Below are 26,560 nucleotides of genomic sequence, written 5' to 3' on the forward strand. Positions count from 1 at the left end.
CCCCTCCTCTCCTGGCAGGTGCTGGCTCATCCTTTAAGACCCCTCCAGGAAGCCCTGCCTGACTCCCACCCCAAGGGCCAGGCTGATCCGCCCTGCCAGGATTTCCACCTGGCTGCTCCACGGGATGCTGAGAACCTTGAGGGCCTGGTCTGAGATGCCAGTGGAGTGGACAGGGAAAGCAGCTGTAAGGTGCAGCCCAGTTCAGGCGACTGTCGCTGCAGCCCACAGAGGAGACCAGGCTGGGGAGCCTTGAGGCCAGATAGCTAGCCAAACATGCCCATTTCACGGAGGGAACGTGGAAGGCCCGAGGTGCTTGGGACTGACCTAGAGCACTCTGGGGAGTGGTTGGTAGTCCCTTTGTGGCTTGTAAGAGGAGGCTATGTGGCCGTACCCCTCCCCCACTCCGGTCCCCAGCTGGAGCATTTGTCTGCAGGATCCAGGTCAGGTCTGGGGGGGATGGGAAGAAGCCCAGGAGAGCAAAGTCCCCAGGGCTCAGGTCTGCACTTGGTCTTCCCATGTGGAGGACAAAGCTCCTTAGAGAAAATGCTTGCTGTCCAAAAGCTGGCAGGAAATGCACATCGATAGCTCATTCCAGCAAGAAGGTGCGCGGGGGGAAAAAGAGCCTGTGAGAACTTAGGCCAAAATGTTAGCCCCGGGGATGGTGGGCGATATTAGCCTTCTTACGCTGTGATTTTCACATTTCCTAGGTTGTAGGTGAAACCTTCATAACCAGAAAAATGAAGTTACCATGGAAAGGAGAGAGGTCTAAGAAAAGGTGCCCTGAGAACAGCCAGCTCCCCATTCATGAGACTCTGGGGTCACCATGTGTGAGTGGCTTCCAGAGGGACCCTGGCCCCGGGCCCATCCCCCAGAACAGGCGCGCCTGGGGCAGACAGCTTAGCCCGTGTGTCTCTCTTTCTCGGAATTTGGGTCAGCGAGAGTCCAGACCTGGGGCTACTGGGATGTAGCACAGCCAGAATGCCATTCAAACCTCTGCTGTCCTTCCTGTCGTGTGGGTTAGGCCTCAGGGCCCTCGCCTTCCCACCTCCACCTGGAAAGCCACCCCACCCCACCCCACCCCAGGCTGTCCTCTGCCCCTCCCAGCCAGAGGTGGCCCTAGGGCTATTTGCTTCACCTCCATCCGGGTGCCCAGGTGGGTGCGTAGCACTGTTGACTGCCTTCCTTACCAACTCCGGCCCCGAAGTGCCTTTCCAGGGGGTCCTCCTACAATGTAGTCAAGTTCGACCTCGTGCAAATGGTCTTTGGAATCACAGCTGAGCCTTGATCCTGGGTGAGGATCCGATCTCCGTCTCCCCCATATACCTAGTACAGAGCACGCATTCATTCGGTCAGCTGTTATTCAGCCAAGTGCCAGGGCCCAAGCTAGGTGCCAGGGGCACAGATCTGCTGACTTGAGGGTGTGACGTGTCTGTGTTTTTGAGCACGTGTTTTGTGCGCATCACCTGCACGCACACACAGCGTGAGCATCTCTGTCATATGTGAACTCTGGTCTTTGAGGCTGTGACAGTGTGTAATCCTGCCGGGACTCTGGGCACACCTGGTTAATTCATTCTGCAAGTGTTTAACAGACACCCACTAAGGAAGTACCAGGCTCTGACCCCAAAGAAAAATGACCCAAGGTCTCCGTCCTCGGGAAGTGCCGTCTTGGGAGCTGTCGCAGTGCGGATTGGTGGGGGCAGAGGCCGGCAGGGCTGGGGGTGGTCAGAAACGTGGTCCTGGAGACACGGGGAAGAGTGGGGAAGGGTGTTCCTGCCCAGCTATGAGGATGATCTCCAGTATCCCCTTCAGCCCAGTGATCTGGGGCCTGGGACAGGCCTCCCCAGCCATTTTCATGCCCTAAAGCACCCCCGAGGGCCGACGGAACCGGAGCTCCAGGTGGTGACCCGTGGGCCCCGACTGCTGGGGGCTGGGAGAGAATACAGGGAATGAAAATGAAGCTTGTTGGCTGGAGAACCTGCCTGGGCTGCAGACCTTTCTGAGAGGCGAACTTGGGGACCAGGCACCAGAACACAGCACCTGGAAAGTAGAACCCCGTGATCCAGACCAGAGAAGCGGGATCATGGAACTTAGAGGAGGAAGATGGAGCAGCAGACCTAGAATGTGGGCCTTCTAGAACCTGGAACACTCAAGTCGGCCAGAAGCTGGAAGATCCAGTCTGTGCCCCCGGTGGTCAGTGCGGGGAAGGTGGAGGTCCGGCAGGAACGGGGAGGCCTTGAGCATTGGTGAGCTGCAGTGGCACGCACGTGGTCTCTGCTGAGCCAGGACCTCCCCACAGCTCGCTGCTGCCTGACCTCGGGCAAGTCCTGTCCCCTCTCCAAACCTCAGGTTGCCCCTCTGTGAAATGGTCACGTGACGGTGAGACAAGATGGAGCACTTCACCTGGTGCTCAGGCTCTCCTGGCAAGCTAGTGGCATGGCTAAGGCCTGGACCCTGGCCACCTGACTCCTGAATGACTCTGTCCCCTTGTGGTGATGGTCTGGTCACTGCTGTTCCTTTCTCTTCTTTCTCACACTCAGTGGGACATTTGGGCACTTGCGGCCCTTTTCCGGAATGCTCTCGGGATCTAGCAGAGGGAAAAGACTAATCAGAGGAGCAAGAACAGACCGGTGGCTCTATAGGAAGGAGCAGGGGCCGGGTGCCTATAGCCCTGCATGGTGCCCTGTGCCATTTGGTGAGGGCTTCTTGAGTGTCCCCCGGTGGAGACGGTCGGGTCCTGAGCCGAGGGCGCCGCGGCCCCTCGAAGGCAGGGGTGGGCAGAGGTGGATTGGGAAGGGAAAAGAAAAAGGACTCATTGTTCCAGCTCCACGGAGGCTCCCCAGGTGCACCTGCTCCAGGCCACCTCTCCTGAAGGAGGTGGATGACCTTGCTCGGGCTCCCAGAGAGCTGGAGCTGTAGGATCTGGGCCAGGAGCAGCCCGGTCACTTCCCCAGATCCCTGTGAGGCGGCGCTACCAGCCCCCGCTTTTCTGCCTCCAAGAGAGCAGGATTCCAGAGTTGGGGGCGGGGGGCGTTGGAGCCAGGGTTCCAGCCCATCCTTTGAGGCAGCAGCAGCCTGGCATGGTGCCAGGCACTGAGCACCCAGGGGGGAACCGAGATCCCTTCCTGTTTCCCCTCCTTCCTTGCCGGGTCTCCTCCGGACCATCAGCCATCCTGCTCAGAGCGCTTGGAGGGCTGGAGTCCTCCCGTGTCTCCACTCTCCACCACTTCCCTCCCATTGTGGGGGACCCGTCGAGTTCCTGTACATGAGCCACCTCATCGGGGTGTGCCTTGCCCAGGCAGGACTAGATGTTTTCCAACCCCAGACCAGTTCTGAGAGCCCAGCAGCACTGACTGCAGGTGCAGGTGTGTGGATTTGGGGGCGGAGAGGGGGTGTCGTTTATTCATTCAAGAGGCCAAGGTCAGCGCCTCCTTTGCATCAGGCTCTGTGCTGGGGCCCAGGAGAGTTGGGCAGCACCACCCAGTGTGGGGTGAGGAGCCCTGGGGGGCAAGCCAGGGGTGAGGCAGCTCAGTCCTTCCTCAGCCTGGGGGAAGTGCAGTTCAGCTGAGCCTCCCTGGGCAGGGAGTGAAAGATTACACAGAAACTTGGAGCCTCCTAGAGGATTTGGACTTTATCCTGGGAGCAGGTGTTCCAAGCTGAGAGGGGCAGCATCAGATGTGGCTTTTGCTTGGCTCGTGGGGCTCAAGCCAGGAGCCCCTTCCCTGGCAAGGCTGCTGCTGTTGTCCAGGTGAGCGTGGATGCTGGCGCAGGCAGTGTGGGCCAGTGGCACAGGGGGCCGGGTGGGACGACAAGTACCTGGGCACGGAAGAGATGTGCCTGGCGATGGGGAGCGCGAGGTCAGCGAGAAACCAGATTCAGGATGACTGCAGGGCTCCTGGCCTGGGAGACTGGGTGGATGGTCACATCTCGGGTTATCAGCTCAGGTTTCGGGAAGCACTATTTGAGCGAGTTCTTTGTGGCTGGTTTTGCAGCAGAGGGTCCCAGGCAGGATGGGAGCGGACTCTGAGCCCAGGCCTCTGCCCTCCAGCTTGGCCCAGACCCCGCCGGGTCTGTTCCTCTCTCTCCCTTAACCCTGCAGGCACCTTAGCCTCTTGAGTGCCACGGCTGCACCTCGCAACTGTGCCCTGTCCACATGGGGGAGCGCCACTCCACTCCCGCTGCCTGGGTCCATGGGGACCGCCCTCTGTCCCGGCACGCCGACCCTGTGCTTTGATGTGTCTCATCCCCTCACTGTGCAAGGGCATCTCCCCCACGCCTCAAGGCGCAGCTCCTGGAACAAAGCCTCTCCGCACTACAGCTTGAATCTGTCACCCTCCTGGCCCTGTGCTAGAGCAGGCTCCCTGAGGACAGAGGACTGCTGGGGCACACCCTCCCCTCCCCTCCCCCACCTCAGGCCTGTGGGCTAGAGATGGAGCTGAAGCTCCGTGCTGAAGTGGCCCTTTGTACATTGTCCCCCTGGGGGAGGGGGGAGCCTGGTGGGAGGGGCTGGCACTGCCCGACACCCTGTGCTGATCTCAGCGGCACTGAGGATCCAGGTGGGGAGTGCGGGGGGTGCGGGGGGGGGGGTGGGTTCTCTGGGCCTGGGATCAGGGGAGAACACCCTGCCAGGTTGGGCTCGCACTGGCCGGGCCTGCCGCCCCACACTAGAGGGTACTTGTCACTCAGAGTCTGTCATCACTTCTCAGGCCAGGTGCTTCGTCAGGCCACAGTTGTTTAGGGAGCGCTGCTCTGGGCCAGGCTTTGTCCTAGGGGGTAGGGGCTGGGGCGCCACCGCGACCTGTGACCGATGACTGAGGCTTACAGGCTTAAGATGACCCTGCTCTCCTGTTGACATTCTGAGCGCCAGGGTGTGGGTGGGGGAGACAGACCACGAACAAGTAAATAAGGAGCCAGCTAGCTTCCGCTGTGAGTGCCGGGGAGCAGAAGACCCGGGCGGGGGACAGCCGCTGTAGCTGGAGGGCCAGGAGGGCCCCTCTGAGCAGGCAGCCACATTCCAGGCCTAGGAGCAGCCAGTGGGAGGACCCTGCGACTGAAAGGTGGGGACTGTGACTGGAGCTGAGTGGACGAGGGCGGCGAGGGCAGCAAAGATTCGAGGACCAGCTTGGCGGGGTCTGTGGGCCCAGAGAGGAGTTTGCATTTCATTCTGAGGGAGACTAGTGTGCAGGTGGGGTCGAGGGGAGGGGGGGCGTGGCCTGGTGGGGACTTTGCAGTGACAGAATTTGTGGGGCCCAGTGCCAAATGAAAATGTAGGCCCCGAGGGGCGCCTGGGTGTCTCAATGGGTTAAGCATGCGACTCTTGATTTCTGCTCAGGTCAGGAGTCCAGGGTTATGGGATTGAGCCCTGCATCTGGCTCCGCATCGAGCCCGGAGCTTGCTTAAGATTCTCTCTCTCTGCCAAAGCATTAGAGACTGTTAAAAACTGAGAACAAACTGAGGGTTGATGGGGGGTGGGAGGGAGGGCAGGGTGGGTGATGGGTATTGAGGAGGGCACCTTTTGGGATGAGCACTGGGTGTTGTATGGAAACCAATTTGACAGTAAATTTCATATATTAAAAAAAAAAAAAAAAATATTCTCTCTCTCTCTCCCTCTGCCCCCCTCCCCCACTCTTGTGTGTGCGCTCTCTCTCTCTCTCTCTCTCTCTCTCTCTCTCCCAAATAAAATAAAATAGGGGCACCTGGGTGGCTCACTTGGCTGACCACTTCTGCTCAGGTCATGATATCGAAGTTCATGAGTTTGAGCTCTGCGTCCGGCTCTGTGCTGACAGCTCAGAGCCTGGAGCCTGCTTCAGATTCCGCGTTTCCCTCTCTCTCTCTGCCCCTCCCCTGCTCACGCTCGGTCTCTCTCTCTCTCTCTCAAAAATAAACATAAAAAAATAAAATAAGATAATGAAAAGAAAAAAAAACGAATGAAATCACAACTATGTTCACTTACTCTGAGAAATGCAAAGTTGGTTTATCATGAGCAAATAATGTAATTTCCCACAGTAACAAATACTTTATTTTATTTTTTTTATTTTTACTTTTTTAATTTAATTTTTCATTTTTTAGAATTTACATGCAAATTAGTTAGCACAGAGTGAAACAATGATTTCAGGAGTAGATTCCTTAGTGCCCCTTGCCCATTTAGCCCATCCCCCCTCCCACTACCCCTCCAGCAACCCTCAGTTTGTTCTCCATATTGGTGAGTTTCTTCTGTTTTGTCCCCCTCCCTGTTTTTATATTATGTTTGTTTCCCTTCCCTTATGTTCATCTGTTTTGTCTCTTACAGTCCTCATACGAGTGAAGTCATATGATTTTTGTCTTTCTCTGACTGACTAATTTCACGTAGCATAATACCCTCCAGTTCCATCCACGTAGGTGCAAATGGCAAGATTTCATTCTTTTTGATTGCCAAGGAATACTCTGTTGTATCTAGATACCACATCTTCTGTATCCTTTCATGCATCGATGGACATTTGGGCTCCTTTGCATACTTTGGCTATTGTTGATAGTGCTGCTATAGACATGGGGTGCATGTGTCCCTTCGAAACAGCACACCTGTATCTCGTGGATAAATGCCTAGTAGTGCAATTGCTGGGTCGTTGGGTAGTTCTATTTTTCGTGTTTTGAGGAAACTCCATACCGTTTTCCAGAGTGGCTGCACCAGTTTGCAGTGCCACCAACAATGCAAAAGAGATCCGCCTTCTCCACATCCTCGCCAACATCTGTTGTTGCCTGAGTTGTTAATGTGAGCCATTCTGACAGGCGTAAGGTGGTAGCTCAGTGTGGTTTTGATTTGTATTTCCCTGATGACGAGTGATGTGGAGCATTTTTTCATGTGTTGGTTGGCCATCTGGATGTCTTCCTTGGAGAAGTGTCTATTCATGTCTTTTGCCCATTTCTTCACTGGATTATTTGTTGTTTGGGTGTTGGGTTTGAGACGTTCTTTGTAGATTTTGGATACTAACCCTTTATCTGATATGTCATTTGCAAATACCTTCTCCCCTTCTGTCAGTTGCCTTTTCGTTTTGCTGATTGTTTCCTTCGCTGTGCAGAAGCTTTTAGTCTGATGAGGTCCCAGTAGTTCATTTTTGCTTTTGTTTCCCTTGCCTCCGGAGACGTGTTGAATAAGAAGTTGCTGCAGCTAAGATCAAAGAGGGTTTTGCCTGCTTTCTCCTCGAGGATTTTGATGGCTTCCTGTCTTCCATTGAGGTCTTCCATCCATTTTGAGTTTATTTTTGTGTATGGTGTAAGAAAGTGGTCCAGGTTCATTCTTCTGCATGTCGCTGTCCAGTTTTCCCAGCACCGCTTGCTGGAGAGACTGTCTTTACGCCATTGGATATTCTTTCCTGCTGTGTGAAAGATCAGTTGGCCATACGTTTGTGGGTCCATGTCTGGGTTCTGTATTCTGTTCCATTGATCTGAGTGTCTGTTCTAGTGCCAGTACCATACCGTCTTGATGATTACAGCTTTGTAGTATAGCTTGAAGTCTGGGATTGTGATGCCTCCTGCTTTGGTTTTCTATTTCAAGATTGCTTTGGCTCTTTGGGGCCTTTTCTGGTTCCATACACATTTTAGGATTATAAGTTCCAGCTCTGTGAAGAATGCTGGTGTTACTTTGATAGGGATTGCATTGAACATGTAGATTGCTTTGGGTATTATCGACCTTTTAACAATATTTGTTCTTCCTATCCAGGAGCATGGACTCTTTTTCCATTTTTTTGTGTCTTCTTCCATTTCTTTCATAAGCTTTCTATAGTTTTCAGTATATACATTTTCCACCTCTTTGGTTAGATTTATTCCTACGTATTTTGTGGCTTTTTGTGCAACTGTAAATGGGATTGATTCCTTGATTTCTCTTTGTTGCCTCGTTGTTGGCATATAGGAATGCAACCGATTTCTGCACATTGATTTTATATCCTGCAACTTTGCCGAATTCATGAATCCATTTGAGCCGTTTTGTGGTGGCATCTTTGGGGTTTTCCATATAGAGTATCATGTCATCTGCGAAGAGGGAAAGTTTGACCTCCTCCTGGCCGATGTGGATGCCTTTTATTTCTTTGTGTTGTCTGATTGCAGAGGCTAAGACTTCCAATGCTATGTTGAGTGACAGTGGCGAGAGTGGACATCCCTGTCTTGTTCCTGACCTTAGGGGAGAAACTCTCCCATTTTTCCCCACTTAGGATGATATTAGCGTCGGGTTGTTCATATATGGGTTTTAGGATCTCGAGGTATGCTCCTTCTCTCCCTACTTTCTTGAGGGTTTTTGTCAAGAAAGGATGCTGTGTTTTGTCAAATGCTTTCTCTGCGTCTACTGAGAGGGTCCTATGGTTCTTGCCCTTTGTTTTCTTGATGTGATGAATCACGTTAATTGTTTGGCGGATATTGAACCAGCCCCGCATCCCAGGTATAAATCCCGCTTGGTCGTGGTGAGTAATACTTTTCATGTATTGTTGGATCCGGTTGGCTAATATCTTGTTGAGAATTTTTGCATCCACGTTCCTCAGGGAAAGTGGTCTATAGTTCTCCTTTCTAGTGGGGTCTCTGCCTGGTTTTGGAATCAAGGTAATGCTGGCTTCATAGAAAGAGTTTGCAAGTTTTCCTTCCATTTCTATGTTTTGGAACAGTTTCAAGAGAATAGGTGCTAACTCTTCCTTAAATGTTTGGGAGAATTCCCCCTGGAAAGCCATCTGGCCCTGGACTCTTGTTTTGTGGCAGAGTTTTGATTACTAATTCGATTTCCTGACTGGTTATGGGTCTGTTCAAATGTTCTATTTCTTCCTGTTTCAGTGTTAGTAGTGTATATGTTTCTAGGAATTTGTCCATTTCTTTCAGATTACCCATTTGATTGGCATGTAATTGCTCATACTATTCTCTTATTATTGTTTTTATTTCTGCTGTGCTGGTTGTGATCTCTCCTCTTTCATTCTTGATTTTATTTATTTTGGTCCTTTCCTTTTTTTCTTTTTTGACCAGACTGACTAGTGGTTTATCAATTTTGTTAATTCTTCCAAGGCACCAGATTCTGGCTTGATTGATCTGTTCAACTGGTATTTTTGTGGGGTTTTTTGTTTGTTTGTTTGTTTGTTTCGATAGCATTAATTTCTGCTGTAATCCTTATTATTTCCTGTCTTCTGCTGGTTTGGGGTTTTATTTGCTGTTCTTTTTCCAGCTCCTTAAGGCATAAGGTTAGGTTGTGTATCTGAGATCTCTCTTCCTTCTTTAGGAAGGCCTGGATTGCTATCTATTTTCCTCTTATAACCACCTTTGCTGCGTCCCAGAGATTTTGGGTTGTGGTGTTATCCCTTTCATTGACTTCCATATACTTTTCAATTTCCCCTTTAACTGCTTGGTTGGCCCATTCATTCTTTAGTAGGATGTTCTTCAGTCTCCAAGTATGTGTTACCTTTCCCAATTGTTTCTTGTGGTTGACTTCGAGTTTCATAGTGTTGTGGTCTGAAAATATGCACGGTATGGTCTCGATCTTTTTGTACTTACTTAGGGCTGATTTATGTGCCAGTATATGGTCTATTCTTGAGAACGTTCCGTGTGCACTGGAGAAGAATGTATATTCTGCTGGTTTAGGATGAAATGTTCTGAATATATCTGTTAAGTCCATCTGGTCCAGTGTGTCATTCAAAGCCATTGTTTCCTTGTTGATTGTTTTGATCAGATTATCTGTCCATTGCTGTGAGTGGGCTGTTGAAGTCTCCTACTATTATGGTATTACTATCGATGAGTTTCTTTATGTTTGTGATTAATGGATTTACATATTTGGGTGCTGTCACATTTGGCCCATAAATGTTTACAATTGTTAGGTCTTCTTGGTGGATAGACCCCTTGATTATGCCATAATGCCCTTCTGCATCTCTTGATACAGTCTTTATTTTAAAGTCTAGATTGTCTGATATAAGTGTGGCTACTCTAGCTTTCTTTTGTTGACCATTAGCATGATAGATGGTTCTCCATCCCCTTATTTTCAATCTGAAGGTGTCTTTAGGTCTAAACTGGGTCTCCTGTAAACAGCATATAGATGGACCTTGTTTTCTTATCCATTCTGTTACCCTATGCCTTTTGATTGGAGCATTGAGTCCATTGACATTTAGAGTGAGTACTGAAAGATATGAATTTATTGCCATTATGATGCTTGTAGACGTTGAGTTTCTGGTGGTGTTCTCTGGTCCTTTCTGATCTTTGTTGCTTTTGATATATATATACACATATATATATATATACATATATATATATGTGTATATATATATGTATATATATATGTATATGTATACATACATGTATATATATATATGTATATGTATACATATTGTATGTATGTATATGTAATTTTTTTTCATCTTTTCTTCCCTCAGAAAGTCCCCCTTAAAATTTCTTGCAAGGCTGGTTTAGTGGTCACAAATTCCCTTAATTTTGGTTTGTCTGGGAAACTTTTTCTCTCTCCTATTTTGAGTGACAGCCTTGCTGGATAAAGAATTCTTGGCTGCATTTATTTTTTATTTTATTTGTTTAATGTTTATTTTTGACAGAGAGAGAGAGAGAGAGAGAGAGAGACAGAGCATGAGCAGAGGAGGGGCAGAGAGACAGGGAGACACAGAATCCGAAGCAGGCTCCAGGCTCTGAGCTGTCAGCACAGAGCCCGACAGGGAGCTCGAACTCACAGACCGCGAGATCACGACCAGAGCTGAAATCGGACGCCTAACCGACTGAGCCACCCAGGCGCCCCCGCACATTTTTCTGCTTCAGCACACTGACTATATCCCGCCACTGCTTTCTGGCCTGCCAAGTTCTTGTGGGTAGGTCTGCTGCAAACCTGATCTGTCTTCGCCTTTAGGTTAGGGAACTTTTTTTTTCCCCTGGCTGCTTTCATGATTCTCTCCTTGCCTGAGTATTTTGTGAATTTGACTATGATATGCCTTGTTGATGGTCGGTTTTTGTTGAATCTAATGGGGGTCCAATGTGCGTCCTGGATTTTGACGTCTGTGTCTTTCCCCAGGTTTCGTACATGTTTTCCGCTATGATTTGCTCACATTACCCTAATACCCCTATTTCTCTCTCTTCCGCTTCTGGGACCCCTATGATTCTGATGTTGTTCCTTTCTAATGAGTCACTGGTTTCTCTAGCTTAAATTGGGCTCTTTTGCCTTAATCTCCCTCTTTTTTTCTGCTTCGTTATTCCCTATAAGTTTGTCCTCTATATCGCGGATTCTCTGTTCTGCCTTGTCCATCCTTGCCGCCACTCATCCATCTGTGATTCCAGCTCAGTGATAGTATTTTTAATTTCATTCTGGCTATTTTTTAACTTTTTTTATCTCTGCAGAAAGGGGTTCTAATCTATTTTGGATCCCAGCTAACATTCTTATTATCGTGATTCTAAATTCTGGGTCAGACAGCTTGCCTCTATCTGTCTTGGTTAAATCCCTGGCTGTCGTTTCTTCATGCTCTTTCTTTTGGGGTAAATTCCTGCTGAATTCTGTGGTTCAGGTTGTGCAGATTGTTGTGTTAGTCCTCCAATCAGTGTTCTAGGTGTGTAGGATGGTTTCGTGTTGGCCTGGCTGTATTTCATGGATGGGAGACACACACAAAACTTCCATGCTGTTCCACCATCTTGGCCCCTCCCCCCATTCACAAATATTTTAAAAACTTATCTCAGGGTGCCTGGGTAGCTCCGTCAGTTAAGCATCCAACTTAGGCTCAGGTCATGATCTCACAGTGTGTGAGTTACAGCCCCACGTGGGGCTCGCATTGAGCTCGCCACTGTCAGCGCAGAGCTGGCTTCAGATCTTGTCTCCCTCTCTCTCTGCCCCTCCCCTGCTGGCTTGCTTGGTCTCTCTCAAAAGTAAAGAGTTAAAAAACCTATCTCAATAGATGTGAAATAAACATCTGTTAACATTCAATATTCATTCATGACAGAACTTAGAAAACTAGTATTATGAGGGAACTTCCTCAATATACTTGTAGCAGAAAGACCCTAAGTGACTCCATAATATCTGCCCTTTAGTGTTGTCACCTTTTGTTTATAATTCTTTTCTCTTAAGATCTGTGACTTGACTCTAGCTATTAGAATATGGCAAATGTAAAGGAATGTTGCAGACATAATTAATTCAGTTAATTCAGAGTCAATCAAAAGGAGGATTATGCTAGGCAAACCTGATCTGATCACGTGAACACCCTTCAAGGAGGACTGAGCCTTCTCTGAAGTGACATTCTCCTTGCTGGCCTCCTAAATGAAGCGGCCACATCGAGGAAGTCTACGTGGCCACGAACAAGGAACAGCCTTGTTCTAGGCTGAATATTGTGTCCCCACTCACCGAAACTCATGTGTTAAATCTTAATGTTCAACGTGATAGTATTTAGAAGTGGGGGATTTGGGAAGTGATTAAGTCATGAAAGTGGAGCCCTCATGAATGGGATTAGTGCCCTTATAAAGGAGGGCTGGGAGAGCTCCCTTGGCCCTGCGCCAAGCAGGAAGACCAGCGTCCATGAACCAGGAAGCAGGCCGTCGCTGGACACTGAATCTGCCAGTGCCTTCATTTTGGACTCCCCAGGCTCCAGAACTGTGAAAAATAAAACTTTTTTTCATAAGCCTATGGTATTTTCTTTAGAGCAGCCCAAAAGGACTAAGACAAGTGCCTGGGAACGCTTAGGACCTAAGCCTCCAACTAGCCGACAACTAGCAAAGAGCTGTGGAAATGAGTCCAGTCATACAGTCACAAGGAAATTCTCTTAAAAACAAACGCAATGGGCTTGGAAGCAGATTCTTTCCCATCGAATCACCCAAATGGGGAAGGGCAGTCTAGCGGACACCTTGGGAACAGCCTTGTGAGAACCTGAACAAAGGACCCAGCTAAGCCATTGCTCAGCTTCTGACCCATAAAAATGTGAGATACATGTGTGTGGCTGTAAGACACTGTGTTGATGGTGCTCTGTTGTAAACGGCAAGAGCAAACTAAGAGACTGATAAAAGATATACACTTAAAAAAACCCCACTATCTACATAGTTCTAGAAAACTACTTTTACGTGTTGGAATTTCAAGAAGACATGAACACTCACTATCCTCACATTTACTCAACGTCATTCTTGTAGTAGGAAAGAAAAAAAAATGAAAGCTCTAGGAATTGGAAAGAAATGAAAATGCCACTATTTATAGATTGTATGTCGCTGCATGCCCCAAATCCAAAGGAATCTGCAGATAAAACACTCGAGTAAGAAACAATATATTGTGGGGAATAAGCTTAGACAATTAAAAGACTAGTTGTTTGGAAAAATCAGTATAAGAAATGTCTTTCCTTACAACTATTGGCAGATTCAATGCAATTCCAATGAGAAACGGCTTTGGAGAGCTTGCCAAGTTGATTAAAGAAGACCTGTGGAGCCCTTCCTTCCTTTCTTCTTTCTCATCCCCAACATTTTAGTTCCCAGTCCTAGAAACAGAGGCATGGAGTTGTGGGGGTCCTGAATGAGGTGCTGGAGCTTAGACAGAATGGGGAAGGCATTACGTGTGGGACAGTCACCCTGCACAGTGTTGGAGCTCAAGTGAGAGCATGCCTGAAAAGTGAATGATATAGAATAATGAAGTATCACAGACTGAACGGGTGGGGAGGCATCTGCACAGGGGAAGAATAGCCCAGCGTGGGTTTTCAGAACCTGCAGGGGGGCATGTCATCTGCAGAAGAGGTGGCTTGGCACAGGGTGTCTGAGAAAGGAGATATGTACATGTCTAAAAGTACCTCCCCACAAAATACTAAATAATTGGAAAGTGGAAAGTTAACATTCCAGGTGAGAAACCTGGCAGATACTACCTCTGGTGGCCAACATTAACATCACCAGTATTGGGACAAATCAAAATTGTAGGTCACACGATAAGATGCAATGAAAAGAGTAGGTTGTAGTGATACTCTTGCTAAAAATGTATGATCTGAATTTTACCGTAAGGAAACCTAAGAAAAATCGACATTGAAAGCATTCCACATTACTGGAATTTACTCGTCAAAAGGTTAAAAGTCATGAAAGTCAAGGAAAGACAAAGGAACTGTTCTAAAGTGAAACAGACTAAGACACACAACTGAATTCAATACATGGCTCTGAACAGGACCTTCCTTGGTATTGCGTATACTACAGATAAGTGAGCAAACTTAAAAAGAATTATGAGGAATAAATGATAGAATTATTCTGAACCCTTGAACAAAAGAGTTTTAATGGGTGCACTGACAACACACAGATTTTTTTTTCAGTACTGGAAATGTACTTTATAATTTTCTTCATGGTATTTTTTTTCTGTAGCTTACTCTATTTTAAGAATATGGTACGATACAGATCATATACAAAAGATTATTGGTAGTAGTAGTGGTTAAGTCTTTGGGGCTCAAAAGTTTTTCATGGCTTTTTGACTGTGGGGGGCAGGGGTCAGAGCCCTTAACCCCATTGTTCAAGCATTGAGTGTATTAATGTTCTGATTGTGAAGGTTGTATGGTAGTTATGTGGAATGTACTGACTTGTAGGATTTAAATGATACAGGAATCAGGCATCCCATTAGCAATTTACCTGCGAATGGCTCTCGGGCGGGGGGAGGAGTTCTTTTTTTTCTCTATTTTTTCTTTTCTCTAACTTTGTTTCCAAAAAGCAAATCAAAAATAAATAAATAAATAGATAAATAAATAAATAGAAAAGGTGAAAAGCCTTAGGCAAATCTTATTTCTCCATGTGGAAAGAGCTATGAATCAGTGTTTACAATTAAAATTATAAATAGGTTTTATGGCACTATAAAAAATTGTAATATGTACAAACATTGGCAATAGCCATAGCAGGAATACATCAAACTAACGTCTAAATCTTTAGGCCCACATATAGTGATAAAAATTGGAAAATACAAAAAAGCCATCCATGAACACTACTGAAGTATTAATGACAACTTCGTTGTTTGGGTGCTGTTCAAACAGCAGGGAGTGGAACAGTCTGATGTATGTCAAACCCTCTAGTGCTGGTTTCCACGTACAAAATGTGCTTAAAAGTTAATGAGATGCCAAGAAACATAGTTTAAAATATTATACAGATTTTCATTACACACATATGACACAAAAACATTTTATTTTAATGAAGATTTTGCCATATAGTGTGTTCAATTGGGAAACAATGACAATGTTTTGTAAGCATCCAGCAAATTTTTTCTATTTATTTTTCAAATCATATAATTTTTGTTCAAAATCTGTACATATTCTCGTGACGCTTTCCATACTGGATCTTGATTTAGAATTGAATCATCAGTAGATACTAAAGGAGTTCTACAGGATCCTCGTTCAACTTCGGTAGCAGCTGAAAAGGAAAAGAAAGAATTATCTTCTTTCTCCAAAATACTTTTCACTACAAGTCCTTAAAGAAGAAAAGAAAAAAGAAAAGAAAAGAAAAAGAAAAAGAAAAAGAGAAAGTTGGGGCCTTTATGAAAAGGTGTTAAGAAAAATGAAAAATAACTACGTACAACTGCAATATGAAACCCAAGATTAGTATTAAATATATTTTGCTCAGGGTTGCACACTGAATTAATTGCTATTGTGGATAAATATCAGAGTTTCTGGTTTTTTCATTACAAGGTGAAATTACAAATGGGGACACAGTCCACCCTGAACAGTTATAAACTATAAACTGAAAAATCAAACAAGCATTTCCAAACATTTCTGAACAGGACCTTCCTTGATATACAAATGTAAGTGACAGGTATAAAACACAGCACTACTGGAACATACAGAAGGGACATCCCAATTTTCCGTCAATATTATCTGCTTTTTGGAGAAGGTGATATGTAAGCTGACACCTGAAGGACAAGGAAATAGTATGCTAGGTAGAGGGAAGAAGCACATACAAAGAGCTAGATGTGAGGAAGAACACTTGTGCAATTATGAGTAGTTTAGTTTGACAAGGTGCTAGAGCAAAGCAGCAGAGTAGGGCAAATAGTGAGACAAGGCTGAATAATCTGGCAAGAAGCAAACTGATTTGGGTGTTTTCATTCCATGCTAAGGAATTTGAAGTTTTACCCAAGGGCAAAAGCAATGACAAAGTCAATGAGTGAAGATTGAAACCTGTTACCTGTCAAGTGACAGCTATATGACTTCTAATTACTTAACCAAGCATTACTAAGATGACTTTGGCTCTTTGGGTCTTCTATCACTAGCGGAAACAACAATTTGATAAAGCACACCTTTTCTGAGACTTGTGCAGGTTGACAGTTCCATAGGGATGGCACCAGTGAAGGAAGATTATCGCCAGAAATAATAACAGATATATAGACTTAGGGAGATTGAAAAAACTTCTTTAACGTTTATTTATTTTTGAGAGAGAGACAAACCACAAGCGAGCAAGGGCACAGAGAGAGGGAGACACAGAATCTGAAGCAGGCTCCAGGCTCCGAGCTTTCAGCACAGAGCCCTCTGTAGGGTCTGAACCCACCTGAGCTGAAATCAGTCACCCAACCGACTGAGCCACCTGGGTGCCCCTAGACTTTTGGGAGATTTTAAAAGAGCTATGAAACATGAGGACTAAATGAGGAAGAAGTGTGTTCTTCATTATGCTCATGCTTTTACATTTTTTATTAGATATATACAAAAAAAACGTGAATGCAGTATCCATTATCCAAACAATGGAAAGGGATGCCAGTTACTATTTATAGTTTATTTCAGAAATCAATGATATCCTAACTTCATACATTTTTGGCAACATACCTTCTTCTAGTGCTCTGGTTACTCCTTTCTCCAACTCCTGCTGCATCTGAAATAAGTCAAATATTATTTAGAATGTGTAAGGTAAACAAAAGACATTGTAGGAATTATATATAGCTTACAACATGTGGTCTTCAAACAATACTTGTAGAGATTAAACCAAAGTTAGGGATTGCTTACATAGAAAGACAATCACATGAATAAAATAAATTCCTACATATTTTATGTTATTTTTAGATAATTGAGAACAGATACATACATATATACACACACACACGTATATATGTGTATATATATATGTGTGTGTGTATGTATATATACGTATATATAATATGTGTATATTATATATATATAATGCTATTTAAGTGAATCTGATAAAAATCACAATTAATATTGATCTATTGAATGTGTATAATCTCTGAAAGGTGATGTTTGATCTTACTGGTACAAAAAAGTTTAAACAAGAATCATATTGTATACTGAATTATTACTTGGAAATGATTAGAAACCCTGCCATTTATGAAAGTTTAATCAGTTTTTTATCTTAATGAATTGTTCCTTAAAATGGGCTTTCCATTCTTTCACTTTTAGAAAAACAAAATTTGAAGGAATGCTTTTACTATGAATTTTTCAGGACTGACTCTTAAATACATATAAAATGAAGAAAGTGGGACTGTCATACTGTCATGTGGAAATTCTACTGGCAAAAAATTGAGTAATAATATTTTGCTATCTGTATTATGACTAAAACACTTATTTCTTTTCATATGCACACAAAGATTTCAGAAAATCTCTTTGAAGAAAGGAAAAATAGAGGGTTACAACAATTTTCAAACTTAGCTTCTGATTTATAACTTTCTCAATTAAAGTTAAGGAAAACAATATACAATTTTCAATTGTAACTTTGTTTCCTTTGTCCAAATTAGGACCAAGTTTAGAAACACTTGACTTATTAAAGTTATGGTTATCTACTTACTTATGAAATGTGTACGAATATTTCCAACCAGAGGTGACCCTTGAAAAACACAGGGGTTGGGGTGCAGTCAAAAACCTGCATATGAGTTTTCATCCCCCCAAAACTTAATTACTAATAGCCTACTGTTGACTGGAAGCCTTACCGGTAACATAAACAGTCGATTCGTACATATTTTGTACAGTAGAATAAGCCAGGGCAAAAAAATTGACATTGAGAAAAACAGAAGGAAGAGGAAATACACTTACAGTACTATACAGTATCCAAAAATAATCCATGTGTAAGTAAAGTAGACTCGCACAGTTCGAAACCATGTTGGTCAAGGGTCAACTGTATATTACAACTGTTCCTGTCTAGAATGTTCTTATTTAGATCTTTCTTATACAAGGTAGCCTCTTCCTGAATGCCCCAAATGGGCTCCAAAATAGTGTACTGAACATAATCAACACTGGTGATAAGGATTCCAATGTCTTTACAAATTTAGGTGTGAGGACAAATGTTTTGGCTGACATGTTTCCCAATATTTTCAGAGACTGTTTTCCCTAATACCTTTTTTTAATTGAAGTATAGTTGACAGACAATGTTACACGAATTTCAGTATACAAATTCAGATTGGACAATTGTAGACACTATGCTATGCTCACTACCATACGTGTAGTTACTCTCTGTCACCATACAACATTAATACAATATTACTGACGATATTTCATATGCTGTATTCTTCATTCCTGTGACTTATCTATTTTATAACTGGAATTTGTACCTCTTCCTCCTCTTCACCTATTTTGTCCTTACTCTCTACCCACCTCCCCTCTACCAACCACCAATGTGTCCTCTGTAGTTATGATTCTGTTTGTTGACTTGTTTAGTTTTTTTATATTCCACATGTAAGTGAAATCAGATGGTATTTATTTGTCTTTCTCCAATTTATTTCACCTAGCATAATACCCTCTAGGTCTATCAATGTTGTCACAAATGGCAAGATCTCATTCTTTTTGATAGCTGAGGTATATTTCATTGTATACATATTACACATCTTCTTTATCCATTTATCTATCTATGGACACTTAGATTGCTTCCATATTTTGGTTATTGCAAACAATGTTTCAATAAACATAGGGATGCACACAACTTTTCAAATTAGTGTTTTCATTTTCTTTGGGTAAATACGCAGTAGTGGAATTAATGAATATCTATTTTTCAGTTTTTGAGGAACCATAACACTTTTTTGATTAGCATTATATTCAGGCCTTATAAAATGAATGGGACAACATTACTATACCAGGCTTACAAAATTAATAACTCAATACCAGATGATGGGGGAAGGCTTTATTCAAACAATTTTATATTACCATTAATAAATACAATATAAAATATAAACCACGTTTTTTACATGACATGATTTAAGGAACTACCAAGGTAATGTTGCATCTTTTCCCCAAAAGCTCTTTTCCTAAATATTTACCTCTGCGACCTTTATGTTTATTTCTAGGTAAAAACTGTGTTTCGTTGGTGAAAATAGCTTTCAAGTCCATGAATAAGAACACATGTGTACTTTTATGTATACCTTTCCATTTATCAGAAATATAAGAGGGTGAGAAAATTATACACAGAAAAACTATATATCAGCAAATTTTAATTCAAAGAACATTTTTAAAGAATTTTTAATTAGAAGGATTTTCTCATTAACTGTTAGCATTCAAATATGGCCCATAGAAATCTAAGGTTCGGTGGGAGACACTGCAGGATTGAGGGACACTGCAGGATTGAGTCACAGCCATAGTCTCCATCGCTCCTTTAGTTAGACAGCTCTACTTCTCTCTGTTTTACACAATACAGTTTAATGCAAAAAAAAAAATTATGTTCTATTCTTTGAAAAAAAATTATGTTGAAGGTATAAAAGTCACTAATTTAGTCAAAATCCCAAATTTTGCGTAATAGACAAAAAGGGCTCAGAGAGAGTGTACTTTGCCTGCGGTCATGAAACCAACTAGATGCAGATCAGGAATACACTTCTGGTCTTACCAAGCCTAGAGTTCTATGCCAGTTACTTCCTTATAGTCAGGAAAAATACGTATATTTTAAGTATAACTCAGAGAAAATGAATACATAAAACTTTGTCATGTGGCTCAATGATGTTTAGGTATGAGGCACACAAAAGTAGCTCTCTAACTAAATTACAAATTTTAAAGTCATGAATAAAAATAGAGGAACAGAAATTATGTTAACTCCTTTTAGTAGCAGTCAATTTTTAAGCACAACTTTTTTATTTTATTTATTTATTTTTTTTTTTATTTTTTTATTTTTTTTTATTTTTTATTTTTGGGACAGAGAGAGACAGAGCATGAACGGGGGAGGGACAGAGAGAGAGGGAGACACAGAATCGGAAACAGGCTCCAGGCTCCGAGCCATCAGCCCAGAGCCTGACGCGGGGCTCGAACTCACGGACCGCGAGATCGTGACCTGGCTGAAGTCGGACGCTCAACCGACTGCGCCACCCAGGCGCCCCATGCACAACTTTTTTAAACCACAGGACAGAGAACTTGAGAGAGAAAATCTTTAGGTGAAGCAAGCAAGCTGAAACTGAGGAAATTCATCCTGAAAGAATGATGTATTTCTTCCAAAGAAAATTTGGTTTTTCAAAATCAATCAACAAATGAGTGAACCCATGGTGTGGTTATTTATAGCAAAATTTAAAACCCAACACAGATTTCTCTTTCCCATCTAGCATGCTTCTGTCTAACCTCTCATCATTAGTTGGTATGTACAAAAGACACAATTCGCTTTATTTATAATTTAAATCCAGTCAGAAATAATAGGTGAACCTTCACTTCTCACATGTGGACTTATCTCTCTCTCCCTCCCGACAGGAAGGGAGACTTACCTAACGGGTGAATTTGGGAGAAGGAGCTAAGCAGTGCTTATGTGTTTCTGAATCTCCTCTTTGAAAAGATGTGCCTGCCCACAGTAACATGAATTTGGGTCTGCTCTCAGCTCTGTGGTAAGCACCCTCCCCCCAGGGTGGGTGTCAAGCATTTGTTTCCTCAATTTACAACTGTGTGGGGAAGTGCCCAGTTTGGGAGGAAGCCCAATGTGGCTAACATAACCTAAATCATATCCTCCAATTTGTTAGTGTGTATTAGTAATAAAGCTACTAAGTTTCTCTCCATCTCCCTGTCTCCTGTGTTCTGAATTTAGAAAGAGAAGAGCAGTGTTACTTGTCACCTACCCAGTGTCACCTGTCACAGCTCCACCAAGAAAAATGACTAGACAACACTTACAGAAACATTCTCTTCTTCCTTGACTTCATAACTAATGTACATTGTTCAAAAGCAACGCCCACTCAAAAGAGGGAAAAAGTTGAAAGAAACCATTTTAGAAACAAACATAGAAAGTCAGACAAACTGAGGACACAGAGGAATACCTTCCAAATGAAAGAACATGACAAAACCTAAGAAAAAAAAAGTGAAACAGAGATAAGTTATGTACCTCATAAAGAGTTCAAGGGAAAGGTCATAAAGATGCTCAGTGAACTTGGGAGGAGAATGAATGGATCCAGTGATAACATCAACAAAGAGATAGAAAATATAAAAAAGAACCAATCAGAGCTGAAGGATACAATAACAGAAATGACAAATACACTAGAGGGAATCAACAGCAGAGAAGAAGATGCAGAAGAACAGATCAACAATTTGCAAGACAGGGTAGTAGAAATCATCCAAGCTGAAAAACAAAAAGAAAAAAGAACTTTAAAAATGAGGCTAGGTTAAGGGACCTGTCGGACAATATCCAGTGTAATAATACTTGCATTCAAGGGGTTCCAGAAAAAGAAAAGAGAAAGGGGCAAAGAACTCATTTGAAGAAATAAAAGCTTCATTTTAAAAATTCAAATATTTGCTTGATTTAGCTATTTATAAAATGCTCTACAATCGCTCAGCAAGATATTTTATAAAAATTGAAACAAAGGTGCTATAAGTCAAAAAAAAAAAAAAAGAAAAAAAGTGCCATAAGAAAGCAATTAAAGATGCATTCTCATGTTAGAAAATAGCAAAAATTTAATTTAAAAGAGAAATTAACCTTTTTAGTGTTACGAGTTGATTTAATTCATAAAAAGGACTTACTGTGGATTCTTTTTTTTTTTTTTTTTAAGTAGCCTCCATGCTCAGTGTAGAGCCCAATGCAGGACTTGAACTCATGACCCTGAGATCAAAACCTGAGCTGAGATCAAGAGTTAGACGCTGAAATGACTGAGCCACCCAGGCACCCCCTGGGATTCTTTTAAATCGTAAACATTCATATGTTGTTAAGTGTTTGGAGGACGATCATTCACTGACATACAGTGGTGCAAAAACTGGATGATAGCAAAACCTTCAAATGTTTATGAACCACTGCCAACTGAAAATAAGTTCAAGCATCTAAGTGTACCTGTGGTCAGTAGGCAATAACATTTACTTTCTAAAATCAAATGTAAGTGAAAGCTTTTCAAGAAATTTAACATGGGTCAGTTTAGTTATATTTATTGAATACAGTTAATACTAGGTGTCTCTTGTGGCGCACCTGGGTGGCTCAGTTGTTTTCAGTGTCCAAATCTTGATGTTGATTCAGGTCATGATCTCATGGTTTTGAGACTGAGCCCCACATTGGGCTCTGTGCTGAGCATGAAACCTGCTTGGGATTATCTTTCTCCCTCTCCTTTTGCCCCTCCCCTGCATGCACTCACTAATTCTCTTGCTAAAATAAAATAAAAATAAGTATCTCTTGGAAATGAGAGATCAAGGGACTAAAATATATATATATATATATATATATATATGTATATATATATACACACACACATATATATACACATACATATATATACACATACAGATATATATATATATATATATATATATATATATATATAATTTACCTCAGTTCTTTCTTAGCACAGATAATTATGACTTTTACTTTGTATGTATTAGTTACTTAACTCAGAATTTCACCAAATTAAAAGCAACAATTATATCCGATATCTGAAACCCAAAGTAAAACAGATAATATAACTAACCTTCCACAAGGAAGTCTCCCAGTAGGCATATGACGGCCGTGGGGATAAGGTAGGAATCACTAAGTTTCCTCTTGGAGTAAGGTTTCCATTGAGCACTGAATTATTTTCAAAATGTCCACAATAAGGTGTTTCCAGGCCTGAGCTCATAGTAAGAGTCCTGAGTAAAGTTTGATGCTGCTGTCTCTCCACAAGAAGTTTTGTATTGCTCTCTGACAGTCTCTCATTAGTCCTGTGAACATTAAAAAACACAAATACATTTTCTTTTTCCCTAAATCATTCCTAAATGACTTACATCTTTTTAAGTTTCCATAATAGTATATAGCATTTGCCATTGAACAGTGTTTTAACACTGAACATGTGACAGAGCACACCTACTATCTAAAATTATACTTTTAAAATTGTTCTAAAGAAATATTTGTGTTTCCAGGGGGATCTCTAACTAACAATTCAAATTAGGGAAGGGAGAGAAGTGGCTATCAGTGATGTACATGGCTTAATGAATAATACTTGCTGTCTTCTGGAATGGCTGTACTGACAGGATCCTTCAGGATGCCAGTATATATACATACTTATATTTAGTAAACCTGTTTACAGATATAAAAATAAACCATCCCTCAAAGACATTTTCAAGCGTTTGCTTTCACCACTCTTGTACATTTCACTTACTATCTCAAAGAAACTGAGCATTTGACACCGAGGAATCACTGAGACCAACAATCTCTAGGGGAGATAGTAGATGGCAGACGTGTGATCAGAAAGAATTAAAACAGCTACAGAGGCAATTAACTTATAACAGTTACCAAGGCATTGGAGGCAGAATCTGCCCTTTCTGTCTTCAGTCTTCCACATACCTCCCTCCCACCACGGTGTTCTTTTTAGCCACTTTGGGAACTATACCCCCCTTCAGCCCTGTGTGAGTCTTTCTATATTTCACATGTATGCCATTATGTAAAGTAGAAAAACCATAAAGGATAGTTTGTCTCAAGGCCCACTCTAGTAATAATACCAAAGTTCACAATCAAGAGAATAAATGTACCAAGCTGCCAGGATGAGTAGTAGTAGTACTTGACCTTTTAGGTTAAAGATGTCATCTTCCAAAAACAAACTCATTGACATTTCTATTTAGTGTACTTCTGACAAGCAATTTTATAATAATATGCTTCTAAATGAGAAAGCTTCAAACAATGCACTTAAAGACTAGCAGATCCGATCATTGGAAAATATACAGGGCAGGGGGTGTGGGGGGGTGGGGTGGGAGAAGAGGTCCTGTAAAACCAAAAAAAAGAGGAGGGATGCAAACTGTCCTGGACTAACATTTCAAAGGTAAGTTCACTTAGAAACATCATTTTCCAAAATTACACGATCTAGTTGGCTTTCATTTCCTACTCATCTCATGAACTTGGCTCCACAGAAATTATGCTTTAGAGGTAAATTAATAAGCTAAATTTCTTGTCTATGATTCTGTTTTGACTTACCTGTTCAGCTTATTTCTCAAGGACTTTCTAACTTTTAATTCTTCTAGGTAGAGTTGCCTGTAGGTTTCCAACTCTGTTTTAGTAGAATCTTCTTGAGACGTCTTCATTGTAGAGACCTGAGATTCCAGATCTTTAATTCTAAGTTCCATTTGACTTCTCGTTGAAGCATGAGCATTTTCTCTTAACTGGTCCAAGTTTTCTTGAGCTGCTGCTTGTGCCTAAAGCAAATTAACGGGATAGTTTTAAAATAGCTATAATCTGAATAATTAATTATACCTGTTTCCTTTAGTTCTGAGTCAATGATTCAGAGAGCAATTTTAAATGAAAAAAAAAAGCTCAAGTGTAAAATATTTATCATCAATGTCAACTGAATTAAATATGATTTATAAAATTAAAGTTCAATCATTCTTGTATTAGTATTCACGCAATCTGATAATTCAAATAATAGAATCAATGACAAAATTTTAAAAGTCAACAATAAACTTAAGAATAATCCAAGTACAGTGCAATTTTTAAATCATAATTTTTCTTTTCCTCTTAATAGTGAGACTAGTTGTTTAAATCATCATTTTTTCTTTTCCTCTTGATTTAGTAGGATCAGTGATGAAAACTGAAATCTTTAAAGGGAGGAACAAATGCCTCCAGAAATCTACAAATTACCATAAAGCAAATAGAGGAAACCCATACAATACATCTATCCAAAATGCAATTTGCAGTGAAATGAATGAAAGCACATTAAAGATCAATCAATTAACCTGTAAAAACAGGTTGACTTCGTGTAATTTTTGTACTATGTCCAGTCGTGCTCTTTCTTCAATCTCCCATTTATACTGTTCCACTTGACTGCGTTCTACCATATTCATTTCCATAAATTGTTTCAATTTTACTACTTCTTGTAACTTCTTGTTATTGCTCTCTAGTTTTTCACGTTCTTCTTTGAAAGCTTTCATTGATAATAACTCTTGTTGAAGAACTTGATTTTTTGCATCCAGGTGTAGACATTTTGAAGATGTAGTTTCCAGTTCTGTTGTAAGGACATCAGCCTGCATGAATAAAACACTATAGTTTGGAAGTGGAGTGAAAAGAGTCTAACTCAAAACTACTATCAAAATTTTTTTTCAGATTTTAAGTAATCTCTCAGCCCAGTGTGAGGCTTGAACTCACAATCTCAGGATCAAGAGTAACTGAGCCAGCCAGGCACTCAAAATTTTAAATAAACTCATTTGCAATAAAATGTTACCTGTCTTAGAATGTGGAACCTTAAACAACTCAGAAAATCAAGAGCAAAGTTAAAAAGCCATCAGGTGTTACTGAAATAGATCTTTGCTATCGTTGTCTTTACTACACAACATTTGCACTTGATACTATGCCTTTATTTTTCTATGATTTTTTCATATCTTTCTTTCATAAAATAAGTCCCCCCTTAGGAGAAAGTCTCTTAGCCATTCCCCCATCTTAACACTCCATAGTTTTTAAAGAAGATTTAGCAAAATCATATTGACTTATGTATGCCCGAGTCCAAAAATACGTCCCAAGATAAAACTCTGAAAATAAGACTCTAATTCATGAATCTATAAGTAATGATTCTAATGCCACAGCCTTTTTATGAACTGCAAATGTTTTATGCTAATTTGAACTGCATTCCCAGGAGAAATGATTCTTCGGGATGTGTTAAGAAATCACATCTCCCAGTATAAAACTTTAATTGGATGATCCACATATTTTTTTGAGGCAAAACAAATTTTTAATTCAATACTGTTATCTTGTAATCCTTTGTTACTTTCTAGAAAATAAGAGATCATACTAAACAACAACAACAACAACAACAACAACAAAACTGGCTGGAGTTCAGTGATGCTGAATTGGGAAGGACTTCGATCCATTATATATGATTGGTAAGACAAGGTGAGTGGATGTGGTGGTTTTATAAATTCATTGATACTTCTGTGAAAATCCCTCCCCTTAAATGTATGCTGGTTTCAGTAACTGGTTCCTAGTGAACGGAATATGCAGTACTGCTGTGATTTTTATGGCCAGGTTAGAAAATGTGATACAGCTTCCATCTGACTTTCTTTCTCTAGGAAAGCTCACCCTTAGAACCCAGTCACCACGTTGTGAGGAATCCCAGGCTACCTAGTGAGTCTTCATGTAGATAATGCAGCTGAGACTAGCCAACATCCTAGACAAAGGCCAGCCTCAACAGCCAAACACGTGCATGAACAAGCCTTTAGATGATTCTAGTCTCCAGCTTCCAGTTATGCCAGCTGATGCCAAATGAAGAAGAAATGAGTTGTCCTACTCTGCTTTGCCTAAACTAAAGATTGGTGAACAAGGTAAATGCTGT

At 42.1% G+C, this 26,560-nt stretch overlaps 1 protein-coding gene and 1 long non-coding RNA gene across 2 annotated transcripts; one reads left to right on the forward strand and one right to left on the reverse strand.

Moving 5' to 3' along the window:
- The first annotated feature begins 417 nt into the window (after positions 1-417).
- On the forward strand, positions 418-21,582 carry LOC145712985 (uncharacterized). Its single transcript, XR_014135869.1, has 3 exons — positions 418-2,321; positions 20,566-20,692; positions 20,890-21,582. It is a non-coding gene; the product is annotated as an uncharacterized LOC145712985 (long non-coding RNA).
- On the reverse strand, positions 15,151-25,257 carry LOC145712984 (ankyrin repeat domain-containing protein 26-like). The gene is made up of 5 exons (XM_081790765.1): positions 24,972-25,257; positions 24,217-24,434; positions 22,742-22,970; positions 16,722-16,767; positions 15,151-15,321 (listed from the first exon to the last, which is right to left on the reverse strand). The coding sequence occupies exons 1-5, from the start codon at positions 25,164-25,166 to the stop codon at positions 15,188-15,190; spliced, it is 822 nt and encodes a 273-aa protein (XP_081646891.1). The 5' UTR covers positions 25,167-25,257; the 3' UTR covers positions 15,151-15,187.
- Between the last annotated feature and the right edge of the window lie 1,303 nt (positions 25,258-26,560).

The sequence above is a fragment of the Panthera onca genome, chromosome D3, assembly GCF_046562875.1.
Source record: "Panthera onca isolate mPanOnc1 chromosome D3, mPanOnc1 haplotype 2, whole genome shotgun sequence".
Lineage (NCBI taxonomy): Eukaryota > Metazoa > Chordata > Mammalia > Carnivora > Felidae > Panthera > Panthera onca.

Coding starts and splice junctions, on each gene's coding strand:
- LOC145712984 (XM_081790765.1), bottom strand. CDS start 25,166: ATGAAAGCTTTCAAAGAAGAACGTGAAAAACTAGAGAGCAATAACAAG. Junction 24,435..24,971: donor AAGTCAACCTGTTTTTACAG/GTTAATTGATTG, acceptor AATTTGCTTTAG/GCACAAGCAGCAGCTCAAGA. Junction 22,971..24,216: donor TTGAGAAATAAGCTGAACAG/GTAAGTCAAAAC, acceptor TAATGTTCACAG/GACTAATGAGAGACTGTCAG.